The following is a 17,060-nucleotide window of genomic DNA, read 5'->3' on the forward strand; positions in this document are numbered from 1 at the left end:
TACCAAATGGTTTTAAAAACATTTGGAAGAAGATGGAAGTTTAAGCAATACTGGATTTCATTTAAATTTGTTTAAAGTTCATTTGAATTTAGTCACCTATCCCAAGCAGTAGGCTCAATATAAACTATTATAATCAATTAGGGTCTGATCCTGAAAAGAAATGGGAGTTACCACCACTGTGCAAAGTGGTCCCTTAAATAAATCCTTTGATTCCCTCAAATCATTTCAATATGTGTAATCAAGATGTTTCAACTAGAAAGATGTAGTACAGTGTCTTGTTACTGTCGATTAAATAATTATTTCATGGATGACCAGTCTGTTTCCTTAGTACTGCTATAAAGGACTATAAAAATAACATTTCTGCAGACAGAGTACCTCCAGTTATCCTCCTAAATGAGATTCAATAAAGACAAGTGCAAAGTACTACACTTAGGAAAGAAAAATCAAATGCACAACTACAAAATGGCAAATAACTCAGTAGGCAGTCGTACTGCAGGAAAGGATCTGGGGTTACAGAAGATCACAATTTGAGCTAACAATGTGATCAACTGCAAAAAAGACTAATATTCTGGGGTGCAGTAACACAAAGTCCTCTTGGCAAAGGGGACCCTGTTTTTTGCAAACAGCTCTCGCTTCAGACCCAATAATTCACTACAACAAACGTGTTGCTTACAGGGTATCTGTCCATAAAGGGAAACAAGTAAGGTTTCTATTGAAAACTGGCAACTAACTGATGTTCATAATCATGGTGTGATGTGTATACAGGTAATATTTATGCACTTATGATCTTAACATTAAAAGGAGTCACCAGTTATATTACTTGGTGACAACCTATTCATCCAGGAGACAGTTGTCACTCCTCCTTGGTCAAGCCGGTGACGTAATGCAGTTTCTACCACTGCCTCATCACATAACATGGAAAACCATCAAACACAGCTGCAAACAATTATAACAGACAGGGAATCACCCTGCCTATGAATAAAGACAGATGATTGCTTCAGTATAACACAGGGTGGGGAGAGGCACTCAATCTATTCACTTGAGGAGACATCTTGTTGAGCAAAATGTTTTCATGAAAAGTTGGATTGTGGCTCCTATAAAGCCAGCCACCTCAGCAGCAGACTGAAATTTGAAGGGAAAAAACCTACTTTATTAGATAGGAAAGGTAATTTAATAAATGTAGGCACTAGTTTACATTTTTATGATTTTCCTTTGTATTGTAACCATCACTCTCTTGTTATTAGTGGAACATTATTCTTTCAATAAACCTGATTTTGTTCTACTGTAAATGTTCATAAGGCTATGTTTCAGTCATGGGTATTTTTAATAAAAGTCATGGACAGGTCACAGCCAGTAAACAAAAATTCACGGCCTGTAACCTGTCTATGACTTGTACTATATACCTCTGACTAAATCTTGCACGCTTTTATGGGAGTGGGCAGCCCGCAGCCCAGTACCCCACCGTTGCTGGGGAATGTGCGGGGGTTGGCAGGCTCCCTACCTGGCTCTGCACAGCTCCCTAGTAGCAGTGACATGTCCCTTGGCTCCTAGACGGAGGCACGGCCAGGGAGCTCCATGCAATGCCACCGTACCGAGCACAGGCTCTGCAACTCCCATTGGCCAGGAACTCTGGCCAGTGGGAGTTGGGATGATAGCGCCTGTGGGTGAAGGCTGCGCACAAAGCTGCCCAGCTGCACCTCCGCCTAGGGACTGAGGGTGGGACATGTCACTGCTTCTGGGGAGCCCCCTGAGGTAAGCGCTGCCCAGAGCCCTGACCCCTCTCGCACCCCAACCCAGCCCTGAGCACCTTCCCACACCCAAACTCCTGCTGCTGCTGGTGGGGTGGGAGGTACGGTGGCTCAAGACTGCCCCAGCAGCAGCTGGTGTGGCTGGTCCAGAGGCTGCCTGAGCTACTCAGGTAAACTAGGTTACACTGTTCCTCTGGGAGCAGGGGATCTGGGATTTCTGTGAGTAGCCAGTGTTGAGCAGGACATAACAGGGGAATGCTTCCAGCAGACTCAGGTGCTCTTCTTGTTAAGCTGCAAGGCAAAGAAAGGGCTGGCATAGCCAGGAGGACAGTGCTTGAGTAACTGACAGGATGGTTGTGTTAGCAGGCCAACACCAACCACCACAGGCAATACTCCCTCTTGCTAGGGGGTAACCTGGGATCTTTCAAAGCTGTAACAACAGGAGGGTCGTGCATAAGAAATGGGAGGTAATTGTCCCACTCTACTCAGCACCGCTGAGGCCTCATCTGTAGTACTGTTTCTAGTTCCAGGCACTACACTTTAAGAAGGACGTGCACACACTAGAGAGCGTCAAGAGAAGAGCAATAAAAGTGACAAGAGGTTTAGAAAAACTGACCTGAGGAAAGGTTAAAAAACTGGGCATGTTTAGTCTTGAGAAATTAAGACTGAGGAGAGGACCTGTTAACACACAGTCTTCAAATATGCCAAGGGCTGTTACAATGAAGACAGTGATCAATTGTTCTCCATGTCCACTGAAGGTAGGACAAGAATCAATCAGCTTAAATCTGCACACAGGGAGATTTAGATCAAATATTATGAAAAACATTCATAGATACTAAGGTCAGAAGGGACCATTCTGACCATTTAGTCCGACCTCCTGCACAACACAGGCCACAGAATCTCACCCACCCACTCCTACGAAAAACCTCACCTATGTCTGAGCTATTGAAGTCCTCAAATCATTGTAACATTGTAACTACAAGGACAGTTAAGCACTAGAATAGACTTCCAAGGGAGGTTGTGGAATTCCCATCACTGGAGGCTTTTAAGAACAGGTTAGAACATCTGTCAGGGATGGTGTAGGTATACTTGACCCTGTCACAGCACAGGGGACTGGGATTAGATGACCTCTCAAGGTCCCTTCCAGCCCTACATTTCAATGAAGTTATTGTTGCCTGGAAATATACTTTTACAGTTACAAAATAAATGAACATAGAAAGCAAACAATCACAAGGAATGTCTGATTATTCTCTTTAAATCACAGGGAACCCCAAATGTGCACATAGGTTGCGTTCATATTCTCAGCTGCTTTCAAACACTGTTTCACAAATAGCACATTTGGCTCCTTAACTGGTCTGCTTATTCCTGTGATACCCATTGTGGCAGAGCTCTAAAATAGCTTATCACCAACCACTTCAATCTTTCCAAGCCAGCTGATATTCACGTCCTCCATAAGAATCCTTGGTTTTGAAAGTCGTTCCCAAATCAATCAAAATCCATCAGGGCAAGCTACATGCTTCATGCATCTTTCAAGCTTTGTGGTGATGGTATGGGGTAGCTTACTGTCCTGAGAATGGATTTCTTGTAAGCATAGGTCAGTCAGCTGGGTCAGTCATATTTGACTTTAGTTTGAGTACAAGAATGTAGAGCTTAGGATAGACATACATATTGGAAGAAAAAAAATCTGGCTGGACCTTCCCAGCAGGAACAAGAACTCATGAACTTTTCACTTACATTAAACCTTATCCAAAGGAGGGAAGGAGCTGAAACAAACGTGTGGTGGTGCTTTAGTTTGGTTACTTCTGTGAAGCAGTGGATTATAAAATTACAGACCAGAAGGAACTGAGATAGACAGTTAAGGAGATGAGGGGAAAATATTAGGAAGATTTTTCAAATCATGTATAAGTTTAAAAAAAAAATACATGGACCATCACTTGTATTTTAATGTTACTGTACATCCACTAGTTCAGGTTCCATTATTTAGTTTTGAATCTTACCTTCAAATGATTCCCGATACAGGACAATATTTGGATGTTTCATGTTTGCCAATACAGCAACTTCTCTCCTTGATTCTTCTCTCTCTTTATTGGACATCTTAAAAAAGAAAAAAAGAAGACGACACTGTTTTTGAGAGCAGGACTACAAAAAACCAAAACAAAACAAAAAAACACAGATATTTAATAAAACCACTCACCTTAGAGATATTTATCTCCTTAATAACATACTGCCTGCTATTTTCTTTAGCTTTGACCAGAATTGCTTTTCCAAAGGATCCTTCGCCAATCTTATGCACTTTAATATATTTCTCCATGGTTCTTTTACTAAGGCATCCTTACACAAGGGCTGAGCAAAAAAACAGAGCATACTCTATTAACTGAATAATAAAGTTTAGTGTCTGCCAGATCAAATTATACATTTCACTTAGGTTTCTAATTCATTTGTCTCTTCAATTCCATAAGAAACTTCATTTCTCCTCTGCAAGTCAGTGAATCTAAATCTCAACTTCTCACCCATACCACTTGGATGATCTAAAAAAAGGGGGGGGGGGGCTATATTGCCACACACAGTCCAGCTCTTTCATCTTGATGGAATAAATGCAGGTAGACAGTCAGAAAATAACAAATAAAGTGAGTGCAGTCTCCAAGTAGAGTCAGTATTCAGTGCCATGTTTTCTGCTTCAGCTAGCAGGTGAGCATAACTTAGATCTTAGCTTCCTTTTCCTCTCCCTCAATATGATTGGGGAAGACCACTTCAGGAAGAGAGTGGGAATACTTAAATACATTTTTATTAAAAAGCACCAGAATGCCTATGCTGGAAATAAGGCAAAATTATATAGCTAAAAACTGACACTGGGGCTTGAAGTTTAGCCTGTCTTCACTTCCACCAAAACCTTCCAGAAGACTTGTGTGAAGTTTTTAGCCACTTATCCTCCTTAAAAAGACATGTGACATTTATATACTTTTCAAATCTTCACCACTTTGTTATATATTCATCGTATGGTCTTTTTGTGTAATATGTGTTTGCACTGTATTGTCTATTTGGACAGTAAACTCCTTTGAGACCATGACTGAAATTTTCTTCCATCAACACTCGGACAAAAATATGTTAAATATTTCTTTAATGTGTACTTTTATATATGTGCAAAAGTGAAGCCCTCAAAAAAGTTTGGAAGTTGAGAATTTGTAGACAGTCTTAACTCTTTTCAGAGTAGCAGCCATGTTAGTCTGTATTCGCAAAAAGAAAAGGAGTACTTGTGGCACCTTAGAGACTAACAAATTTATTAGAGCATAAGCTTTCGTGAGCTACAGCTCACTTCATCGGTGAACTGTAGCTCACGAAAGCTTATGCTCTAATAAATGTGTTAGTCTCTAAGGTGCCACAAGTACTCCTAGTCTTAACTCTGCTTCCTATGAATACATGCATTATAACATACTCTATTATTATATTGAAAAGAGAATTCTACCCAGTATATAAGCTGGGTGCCATTCAACATATGAAGCAGCTGTTCAATATTATTTTCAGTGTTTGCAAAATGTGGCTCTGCTTCATTCACTACACACTCCTATTTCACTACCCTTATCGCCCACTCTGTGGAGGACTCAACTGTGCACTTAGCAACACCACAGTAAACGCAAACTGATTTCAGCCAAAATTAAGGCGCACAGATCCACAAGACCCAGGTCTAATTCACTATGTAGCCCTATCTTACTCGCTGTGCAAATCAAACAGTCAATGACAAGTGTCTTCTATTATTATCAGTGTATTGAAAAAATTCTAAACACAAGTTTCTTATATATATATATATATATAAATTTCATCAATAAAATGTAGTAACTTTATATTTTTTATTTCAAGACTGAAGGTGAAATCCTGACTGCACTGAAGTCAATGGTAGTTTTGTTTTTACTTCAGAGCAAGGACTTCACCAAAAGCCTCCATTATGACAAAACCTTTGAGAAAAAAGAAATGTAAGTCCTACCCTGAGTCTTTTACCAAGTTCACCTAGAACTTGTACATTAACAATATTCAAGACAAAGAGTGAAACACTGGTGTGTTAGAATCCATGTTTTTTTAAATCAAAATAGCACTTACCACTGTTTATCAGCAGATCTTAAAATGCTTTACAAAAAATATAATTAGATAACTTCTTGACAAATCTCTCTTCCCGTTTTTAAAAAGGTAAATAACTAACCCAATATCAAAAAGCAAGTTAGTGTTGGAGCTAGGAACAGAACTCAGGTCACCTAGACTCCAAGTCCTATGCTCTACCTAACGGAACATGCTACCTCGCAAAAGTTAAGATCAAATATCAGAACAAGCAAATCTCATTTTTTTCTGTCACTCTTCAGAACTGCAGTACGTTAAAAAAAAAGGCTTAGTTTTATATGTTTACTGTCTCTTAGTAACTCTATATCAAATTTGCACAGTTCACAAGTAAAGAAATAATCTACTAACTGCCAGGTCTGCACTCAACTTTAGGCTTCAACAGTCAGTTCTCGTTTTTTCTCCCATATAATCACCAGTAATAAAGATTTTGCAGGCCAAATTACATATTTACAAAAACCTCCTGAGTGCTGTGAGCATGATGTGTCTTGTAGACTCTTCACTTACCATTATATATATAAAGAGAAGGCGAACCCAGTTTGAAAGACAATCTTAGGCTGGAAATGAAGACAGAAAGGAGACAGATCAGGGATGGGCAAACTACGGCCCATAGGCCAAATCCTGGAAGCCGCGACATGGCCCCGCTCCAGCTCCTACACGCTCTAATGGGAGCTGCAGGGGTGGTGCCTGCAGATGAGGCAGCATACAGAGACGCCTGGCCACACCTCCGCATAGGAGCCAGAGCAGGGACATGCCACTGCTTCCGGGAACCGCTTGAGGTAAGTGCTGCTCAGAGCCTGCACCCCCTGAGCCTCTCCCTATGCCCCAACCCCTGTCCCAGCCCTGTTCTCCAAACCCCTCCATCTCAGCTTGAAGCATCCTCCTGCACCCCAAATCTCTCATCCCCAGAGCCCACACCCCTTCCCCAGCCCTGATCCCCCTCCTGCCCTCCAAACCCCCCAGTCCCAGCCCAAAGCACCCTCCATATCCCAAACTCCTCATCCCCAGCCCCACCCCAGAGGCCACACCCCAGCCCCAATTTTGTGAGCATTCATGGCCCACCATACAATTTCTATTCCCTGATATGGCCCTTGAGCCAAAAAGTTTGCCCACTCCTGAGATAGACTAAAATAACTCAGAAAAGTAGGAAGAACATTTGATCAAACTCAAGCAGTCAGACAAACTAGCCAGAGTTACCAAGGGAGGTAACTGAGATCTACCAACTAAACATCCTCAGATTAAGAGAAAGGAGACCCACCTAGGGCTGGGCAAGAAAAAAAAGGTACGAAAGAACAAGGAACCGGCTCAAACTCAAAATAGTCTTCTTCGGTACTACTTGCAGCAAAGAGTCTTTCTACCAACCCAGCATAGTACAGAGGTGATCTTCAACTGCAGTATGAAGTTTTCCATTTATTACTTTCCGTAGTTCATCATCTAAGTTTAAAAAACTTTGTTTTAGTCAAGCTCCTCATATTAGCTATAATATAGCTATCAGCTATATTAGTATTGCTGGGAGCTATCCTAAGACGAGTGACTAAGAAGCCTTTGGGAGGAGAAAAGCTGAGGCAAAGCACAGTCCAACCAAAGACAAGAACCAGTTTGCCCTAATTAGATACTTAGTTTCTTGTAGACATCATGGTACAACGGGTGTTTAAGAAGGAATCTGAACCGGGGAGAGTGACGGCTTTGCCGATCTGGGCAGGAAAGACACTGGGGTGCACAAAAGGCATCATGGAAGCCAACGCTGAGGGACAACGATATTTATGGGCGAGAGGGTGGCACCACGGCTAGGTGGAGGGCAAGTTGAGATGGAAACAGGCACATGAGTAGGCAGGGGCCAGGCTACGCCAAACAGCGCTGCTCCCCCACGGGGCCCTCACAGGTCAGTGGCTGCCGGCCTAAGACCCAGGAGACAGATCCAGACTCCGGGGCCTGGGGGTTACACTTGTCCCCAGCAGCCCCACGGGCAGCCGACGGGAGGAGCCGGCCGCAGGGCGAGGGCAGCGGTGACCTACGGACGAAGGGCCGCCGCCTCCATAAGGACAGGGAGCCGCAGAACCGCCCCCCTCCCGCAGGGCTACGGATAAACCGCCCGCCCCGACCGGATCCCGCGGCACCAGCCCAGCCTCACCCCAGCCTCGATCGGCAGCGCCCACAGCTGCACCAGAGAGACCGGAGACCCCGACCCCAACGGCGGACAGGCGCTGCCCCGGCCAAGCCCCCGCGCCGCCCCCTTGGCGGCCGGACACGCGCAGCGCCGCGCCCGCCCCGTCACTACTGCAGCAGCCACCGCTCTCTCCGCTCAACCCACCTTCGCCACAGACCCACCTCTCGCAACGTAATGGGTGAGCGCGTCCCAACGCCGGCTCCTATTGGATGATGCGAGCCCAAGCAGGTTCGGCTGCGCCTCCCAGCTAGCGGGGCAGCGATTGTGGCTTCACCCTGGTAACGCGGAGCAAAGAACCACGTGACAGCAAAGAGCGGAGAGAGGCAGGTTCCACGCGCCCAGAGGCGGGTCAGGGCGGGGCTCAGGGGTGATTGACGGAGGAGGGAATTTGCATATTTGTGCTGCATCAATGTCTATGAATGAGCGTGCGAGTCCGTCCATCCATATACGGTTGCCAACCCGCCAGGATTGGTCTGGAGTCTCTCGGAATCTGCATCGATCTCCCAGTGACTATTGAAAGCAATCTGGGAGATTTTAATAGGAGATTTTAAGAAATGACTTTACTTCATGTAGGAAGAAAAAATTCCTGAATAGCTTCAGGGTTCGCAACCCTACCATGCATACCTGTGCCTCAGAGTATGTGTGTGCATGAACACATCTCTGTGTGTATCTGTTCACATGTGTTCATGAATGAGCATATGTCTGCATCCATTTCCATACATGCATGGACTTGAATGGACATCTGTGCATGGCGTCTGTCTACATGCATATAAGGGCATAAGGCTATCTGTCTCTGTGCATATCGCTATGTCTGCGTGATCATATATAGCCATGTCTCTTTCCATACTTGTTTCTGAGTGGCCAGCCATGTTTTTGTGCTTGTGCATAAATTTTCACGTGTGACATGGCTGTGCATGTGTGTCTGTAATTCTATTCATGTGAATCCCTAGGTGTTGGATGCTTTTAAGTATAGGGATTGGTGCATGTATATGTATGTTCCTGTATATGTATGCAGATAACTGTTTGCAGTGTTATATTATTGTCAGAATATAAACAGGTTTTTTTATATGGGCGTATGCATGTAAGTGTGTGTGTTAATGCATCTGAGTATAAATGGGGATGCATGATAAGTTGTACTTATGTGTGTGCGCATGAGCTTCTGAGCAGTACTGAAGGTAGTATTAATAAGTTTTATCTTACACTAAGCCTATCCAGTGATCTAAAAGAGTAAGATACACTGGATTTTACATGTGGATGTGTATCTGGTACTATAGGTATGAATGTTAACCCCAACATCAAAGAACATTTGTACCTGTTGATAAAATAGATGAGGAAATAGCAAATGGCAATGAGCTAATGGGAATAAAATAATTATTTATCTTTAAGGGAAAAAAAATCTTCAAAAACTGTCATTAATAGTTTATATTTTACAAGACAAAAAGCCTGGCAGTTGATGTTATCTCAAGCTGCTGACAGGTCTCTTTCCAGACTGTTACAGACTAGCTCTTTTCTCTGTATAGCGCTCACAATGGTCCTAATAAAGTCTCAGCAAAACTCCCACAGGTTCCCCAACCTGGCCATAAAAACATTTGAGATGGAGCTCATTCTATTCCTTTGGCCTGCCGGAGAGATGATTTAGGAGGAGGATGGGCTTTGGGTTACTTATATTTTTAATCTACTAAATGTCCTTTTATTTTTTATGGAATCTTATTCTGTTCTTTTAGTTGAATCTCCAACTAACTTGTTCAGACTTCTACTTCTTTTAAGTTACTTGTGTAGTGATATACTGACAGGTCTCATAATTCCTTTTTCCATAATTTAGAATCACTCCCAATAAGTCTACAAACTTATTTGCTCTCATCTGCTTTTGTATTTTTCCCTTTCTCCTTAAACTGCTCTTCAACTTAATTGCCACCAGATGTCCCTTCCTCTCTGTCAGTCTTACTCTTCCCATTTCTTTAAATGAACTGCTTCAGGAATGGAGTGGAGTTTCCAAAGCTCAAGATGACAAGTCCTGACAGCTGGTCACTGGGAGAAGATATACAAACCCCACAGTAGCCAGGAAAAGGTTGAGTTATTGTGGGCTCAGTCAGTCCCACCCTGCTATACCTGCAGTAGATGTCAGACTTGGGGGTGAAGCAGGGGAAGGGTAGAGTGCTGGTCAATTGGGAGGTGGCTAGAGGGAAAAGAAGTTACTTACCTTGTGCAGTAATGATGGTTCTTCAAGATGTGTCCCCCTATGGGTGCTCCACTGATGGTGTTTATGCAACTCTGCACTTCTGATCGGAGATCTTTGGTAGCAGTGTCTGTTCGGCCTGCACATGTGCTTTCCCTCCTCATGCTCTGCCTCAAGGCTAATTAGTGATGCACAGGCAAACTGCCCTCAGTGCCTTCTCTACTGCAGAGTCCCTATCAAGACTCCCGTCGTAACAGTCTCTTGTGAGAAGGGGCATTGGAGGGGGACAAGGGGAAGGGAGAGAGGTGAAGTGGATCAAACACCCATTGGAGATAATCTCCAAAACCCATCTGTCAGATGTTATGTGTTTCCAGTTATGGCAGAACAAAGCAAGCGGCATCCAAAGGAATGCAATGGGTCCGGAAGTGTCAGCTGATGTCAAAGGGAGTAGTCTCTCGGGGCCTCAACCAGGATGTCAAAACTGATGTTCTGAAGTGGCAGATTGTGATGATGAAAATTGAGGGCCTAATGGTTTGTGCCTCTAGAATTTGGATTTCTTTCTCTGTGGCTCATAGTAGCATTGTGGAGGGAACTGTGGTGTATGCAGTCCGTGAGAAGACTAAGGACTACATTTTCTCTTTTGTCTGGGCGTACAGATCCCCAGTGACCAAAGTGTGGCTCTGGAGTCCTTAAATGTGTGGCATGACATGTTGGTCTTCTCGGAAAACAATGTAGAGCCTTAGAAGAGGAGGTCTTCGACAGTTAGTTGCACCTCCTTTGGGAAGCCTGAAAGATGCAACCACGAAGCTCACCACATCAGAACCGCTGTTGAGATGGACCAAGCCACTGTGTCATCTGGAGTACTGTTTTCACCACCAACTGCCCTTCGTTGATAGTGGCTCGAAATTGTTCCCAATGTGATCCCAGGAGATGGTCAATAAAGACGTTAAGTTTGGTATAGTTCATGTAATCATATTTTGCTTTTAAGGCCTGGTAGTTTGCAATTCTAAATTGCAGAGTAGCAGAAGAATAGGCCTTTTGTCAAATAAGTCAAGGCACTTCCAATCCCTGTCATAAGGGATGGACTTAGGATGATGTTGCTGGCCACAGGAATTCACTGCATTTGTCACAGTGGAATTAGGCAGAGGGTGCGGAAAAAAGAAATTCTGTATCCCAAGGAGGTAAAAATGAATTTTTATTGGCCCGTTTGCATGTTGGTGTGGCCGATGCTGGCAACTGCCATATAAGCTTAGCTGTGTCCAAAAGCGCCGCATTGATGGGGAGCACTATGCTAGAGGAAGAGGATGTGTGTAGAATATCCAACAGTTTATGGTGTCTTCTACCTCTTGAGAGGTATTTGTAAGGTATGTGCCACCCTCTTAGTCAGGTCTTGGAAGAATTTAAAATCGTCTGCCATAACAGTAGAGGGGGTATTACTGCCTCATCTAGAGAGGAGGAAGAGATGTTGGTATGTGGTGTAATCTCCTATTCTAGTCCAACCTCCTGCTCCTTCCAGAATCTCCTCAGGAGGTTCTGAGGCTCTAGAGACAGTGGCTGAGGGGGTATGCCTTGCAGTCTCTGGGTGCGTAATACTAGACATCCAGCAGGCATGGGCCTATAGGCTGCCCATGGATCCCAATAGGGTCACTGGGGTGGTGGAAAAGGCATGGGTGGCTAAGCCCATCATTAGTCATATCACAGGAGTTGAGGTCCAGACCTATTGTATGACTGGGAAGGCCCAGGTTGGTAGCGGGAGGAAGCATAGTGAGATCGATGGGAGAAGACCTCCTGGTCGCTATCCGTCTCTCCACTGGGAAATGGTGGAGCTGATGCAGAGACTAGAGGTGCATGGCTCAGTGCCAGTGCTGATCCGGTGCTCAAGATGTGCCTGGTACGAAATAGGGAGGCTCCAGTACCTCAGATACCATGAGGTCTTTAGAAAATCTAAATTCCTGAGGTGCTGCAGTAATCAGTTCCATTAGTGGTTGCCAGTACTGAGTCTGCAGTACAAAGAGAGCTGGTGATGTTGGCCGCACTGAGCAGTCTGATGATAGTTGCTTTGTAGTCATCAGTACCAAGGGCATCCATACCAATGTCATCTTCCCAAAGGTGGCACGGTCTCCACTTCTCTCCCTGACTGATGGTACCGCTGTTTCAGTGTCTATGCCCATGGGGTCTTTAGGCAAGCCTGCAGTATCTGTCACACCAGACCCATGAGATCTGTGGGTACCATGCTTGGGTGCCATCAATACCAAGGAGACCAAACATGCTGAGGATCTCCTCTGGCTGGTTCAGGGCTCACTGTGAGGGCTTGAAGCTCTCTTTTTGGAGGTCTTACGTGGGGAGTCCAAGGATTTCTTCCTCGATTCACTGGCCTTGGTGATGGAAATCAGTGGACAAGACTGACATTGCCTAGGAGACATTGGGCAATGTCAGATGCAGGTAAAAAGCTCCATCCATGAGGAGCAATTTTAGTTTCAATTATTGTTTTTTTCAGGGTCTGGTCTTTAGCTGCTAACAGAAGGTACACTTGTTCTGAACATGGCCTTCTCAGAGGCAACAGACACAGTGGGAATGTTCATCCATTACTGGAATGGACTCCTTGCAGGAGAGACACCTCTTAGGCCCATGCAAACTGGGCATACCCCTTACTGGGGGAATCCCCAGTATATGAGAAAAAAAGCCTAAAGTACAAAACTTTTATTTTCTACATTTTTTTAAACAGGAAGAGAAAAAACTAAAGGAAACTCTGTGAGGCTAAGAATAACACTAAAACTAGCTAAGAATGAACTTCTAAAGAGTATCTGTGAATAGACTGCTAATTATTCTGTCTCCAGCCAATGGTGGTTGAGATCAGGTCTGACAACAACACCATCGTCACCCCGAGCGCCAGGGGCATGCTGGAGAGGACCCTGAAGGCAACCATCCACTCACTGTACATGGAAACCCTGAAGCGTAAACCGGACCAGGTAAAGCCTTTGAACTGACCAGCAAGTGGGACGCCAGCAACCACTTCCTCGCTGGGGGCAGCTTCACCTGTTTCGCCGACTGGCAGTTCATCCACCGTGCCCGGCTCAACTGTGTCCCGTTCAATGGAGCCGTCCGCCATGGGAACCGAGACAGGCGTTGCAGGAAGTGCAGCTACTCCAATGAGACCCTGCCCCACGTCCTGTGCAGCTGCAAGCCCCACTCGAGAGCCTGGCAGCTGCACCACAATGCCATCCAGAACCGCCTGGTGAAAGCCATCGCACCGCACCTGGGGGAGGTCACCGTGAACTGCGCCATCCCCGGTACTGACCAGTTGTGACCTGACGTGGTAGTCACCAACGAGGCCCAGAAAAAGATCATCCTCATTGACATCACGGTCTCCTTTGAGAACAGGACCCCGTCCTTCCGTGAAGCCCGAGCTCGTAAACTGGAAAAATACGCCCCCCTGGCCGACACCCTGAGAGAGAAGGGCTATGAGGTGCAGATGGATGCCCTGATCGTCGGACCCCTGCAACGAGAGTGTGCTGCGTACCTGTGGGATCGGTCGATGCTACGCACGGCTCATGTGGCACCTCATGATCTCGGACACCATCCGATGGTCCAGGGATATCTACATCGAACACATCACCAACCACCGACAGTACCAGGAGGTGTGAGCCAGTACGACATTGTGCATCAACTATGGGAAAGGGACTGAAAGACTTTTTCCATTGGATCATATGAACTGGAACCATAAACTCATTAAACATTAAATCCCACCAAATGAAGGTAAATCCATCCTCATCATCGTATCCACTCATTATACTCCACACCTGAACATAGCCATTATATGAACAACATACCTCCATATCTCAATGTCTGTACTTTGACCTGTTAAACTTTTACCCCCAATCGGGGAGATTGCAGATTATGTATTCCTTACGCCACCCGTTCCTAAACTGAATTTCGCATCCCTTGATAATCTGTATCTTATTCCCTGATAACAAGAAACTTCTATGCTTAAACTCTGTACTGTTTTCTTTTTACTTCAACATCATCTGTGAATAGACTGTTAATCACTCTGTCTCTAGCCAGTGGTAGTTGAGAAGGAACTGAGGGTGGTTTGCCTGTGCAGCGCTAATTAGCCTCAAGGCAGAGGATGAGGAGGGGAGAACACATATGTTGGCTGAACGGGCACTGCTACCAAAGATCTCCAATCAGAAGCACAGGGATGCACATCCACCTACAGTGGAGCACCCATAGAGACACACTACTCAAAGAAGAGCAGCCCTCTAGCTCTCACTGTCCGTGAGGACCTGGCTGCAGGCAGGAAATTATTAGAGATTGCTTTCTGCCTGAGCTTTCCTGAGGGAAGGTAAGCTTAATGCAGGGCTATTGTTTTAATATACTACCAGTGAGCAGTCTGTTCCTGATGAGTAAGAGTGTGGAACGTGGTGCCCTTTCCAAATAAAGACCTTTTGCCTTGTTCCTGTGACTGGGAACTTTTGTCATAAGTGCAGGAGTATTTCTGTCACATATGTTGGAGAATGTAGGCAACAACCAATCCTCTGTAGAAGAGAGAGGCTGGAGTAACCCAGATCTTCAATCATCCCAAGGCTTGAGGAAGTGAGTTACCTGTTCTGTAGTAATGTGAATCTAGAATGAATGTTAAAGTGGATGTGGAGAAGCAGTAGCAGGCAATGCAGCAACAGCAGCTGATTTAGGAATTAGCAGCTCAGCAACAGGAGCAGCAATGGCTAGTACAACATATTTTGACTCTCTTGCAAACTGCTAGGGCTAGTCAGGGTTCTCTTGTAGGCTCAGCCCTGGGGACACCAGTAAGCCTCAAAAAAATGGGCATTCCAATGACTTTTGAGCATGTGGCTGTGGCAGCATAGTGGCCACCTAAGCAATGGGCTGCTGATGGCGCCTTATTTGACAGAGGCAGATCACAGTACTTTCTGGAGCTTGATGCAGTAGCTGATCAGGACTATGTCCAGGCCAATACAGCCATTTTGGACAGATGAGATCTATTGCTGATGATTCTAGGAAAAGTATCCCCTGAGAGTCTGTCCTCCATCCCCCCAAAATGGCTGAGAGACTACAGCCCTTTACAGATGCTGGCTGAAGCCAGAAACACAAACGGGTTCTGTTGTATCAGACTGCAAAACTCTTATAGGTCCAGCAATGTGCTCAAATACATCTGACATGGGGTAGAAGACATTAGCTGAGGCTGTCCAGCTGATGGAGAATTATATGGCTGCCTTACGGGCATATAGTGAAACAAAGGGGTCAACTCTGGCAGAGGAAAGCCCTCGAAAGTCAGGGCTGAGGGGCTTGCAGGTTCTGCTAGGGAAGCCTGGACAACGTAGAGCAGAATCTGGGAAGAAGAGCACGAACCACCTGCTATTCCCAATAAAGGAAAACCAGGGTGCTGGTTCTGGCTTGTTTTATTGGGAAAGATCTGCCCAAGGGTCTGAACCAGGTTCTGACCCTGCCCCCACCCAGGGCCAGTAGTCTGCTTTCATGAGGGTGTCCATGTAGCATGAGCTGAGGCTGCCCCTTCATGGAGTGCAGATATGTGCAGGCAGGCAAGAAAGCTGGGCAGGCAAACTAAGCCTGGCCAAGCTGACCATCCTCATCTATGTGGATGGGGCTGAGGTGACAGGCCTGGTTGACTTAGGGTGTGATCAAATCCTCTCCAGGACCACTTGGTAGAGGACACAGAACCCCCTGGGGAGACCATTTACCTACAAAATGTTTATAGCAGTGTTAAGCTATCCAGGTATGCAGGCCAAACACACCATAAGGGAACACACTGGGTCCCTACCAGTGGGTCTGGTCTGTAAATCACTTATAGGAATTCTTGTAAATTTTAGATTGGAGAAAAAACTATGTCAGAAGTGATTTTTACCTACCTATATTAAAGAATTAGAAATTAAAATGTTTGTGCATGATAAATACCTTTATTTACCTCTTACACGCCTGCTCATCTTAATAATTCTAGAAAAAAATCTGTTCTAATTGGCAGCTTTCACATCTCTTGGATGCTCCCTCATACAGACTTAAGCCACACCACATAGAGAACTGAACCATTTCAAGACTGAAGTTTGCTGCTGAAATGGTTACGTATATCCACATTGATCAGCCTATTTTCTTTAACTTAGTGCATTATTGCATTTACGCCAAAATTCCATTGTCCAGCCCTCTAGAGCATGTGCATAGTAGGTACTGTAGTTTCCATTGCATCAGTGACAGCTGGTAGTGCCACCTATACTTATAGTTGCCTGACACTAGCTGTCACAAATGATATATACAAAATTAGTGGATACTTTTTTATTTTAATCTCTGTGTCTCAGTTCTCCATCTATAAAATGGGGTAATACCACCCCCTTTGTTTTCAGGAGCTGTAGTGAAAATAAAGTAATGAACATTTGGAAAGCACTAAGATACTACAGTGATGTATGCTATAGGAAAACCCGTGAGGAAACTAATTATTCTGCATTGAGAATGGAGTTTGAATATCTTGCAGGAAATAATGGGAAGGTGGGCATGTGTGACATTATTGACATAAACTGTGACCGTATAGATCATTGTTGCAACCACTGTTCTATATTTGCAGCAAATATTGTACAAAGATTGTCATGTGAGGTGTCTATAAAAAGGTTATGATTTGCTGGTTATGATTATGCTATCTGTATGCATGTATCATTTTTGTAGTTGAAATTATGAATATTGGCTATGTACTTGTATCTCAATGTGTTTGATTCTAAATAGCCTCAATGAAGCATTTGGTCAGCTTCTTGAGAAGGGACAATTCTCAGTAAGTGCCCATCAAGAAACACTTAATTGACAATGGAATTTGGGAGATGCGAATCTACATCTGAGCTTTCCTGGG

The 17,060-nt window shown here is 44.6% G+C and overlaps 1 protein-coding gene across 23 annotated transcripts in view; it reads right to left on the reverse strand.

Moving 5' to 3' along the window:
- The window catches only part of NEK1 (NIMA related kinase 1), a 137,214-nt gene that overhangs the window by 116,032 nt on the left and 4,122 nt on the right, over positions 1–17,060 (reverse strand). For 14 of the 23 annotated variants that reach the window (XM_043513364.1, XM_043513358.1, XM_043513356.1 and 11 more), the window contains exons 1-3: positions 8,164–8,314; positions 3,943–4,091; positions 3,746–3,842 (exon numbers count right to left, since the gene is read on the reverse strand). In XM_043513364.1, the coding sequence (XP_043369299.1) occupies positions 3,746–3,842; positions 3,943–4,059 (214 nt within the window). In that variant the 5' untranslated portion in view covers positions 4,060–4,091; positions 8,164–8,314. Of the gene's footprint in view, positions 1–3,745; positions 3,843–3,942; positions 4,092–6,359; positions 6,410–7,110; positions 7,287–7,983; positions 8,388–17,060 lie in introns of those variants that run through there. The other 9 variants (XM_043513362.1, XM_043513351.1, XM_043513355.1 and 6 more) reach the window with 8 other exon arrangements.

Source organism: Dermochelys coriacea, chromosome 4 (genome assembly GCF_009764565.3).
Source record: "Dermochelys coriacea isolate rDerCor1 chromosome 4, rDerCor1.pri.v4, whole genome shotgun sequence".
Taxonomy (NCBI): domain Eukaryota; kingdom Metazoa; phylum Chordata; order Testudines; family Dermochelyidae; genus Dermochelys; species Dermochelys coriacea.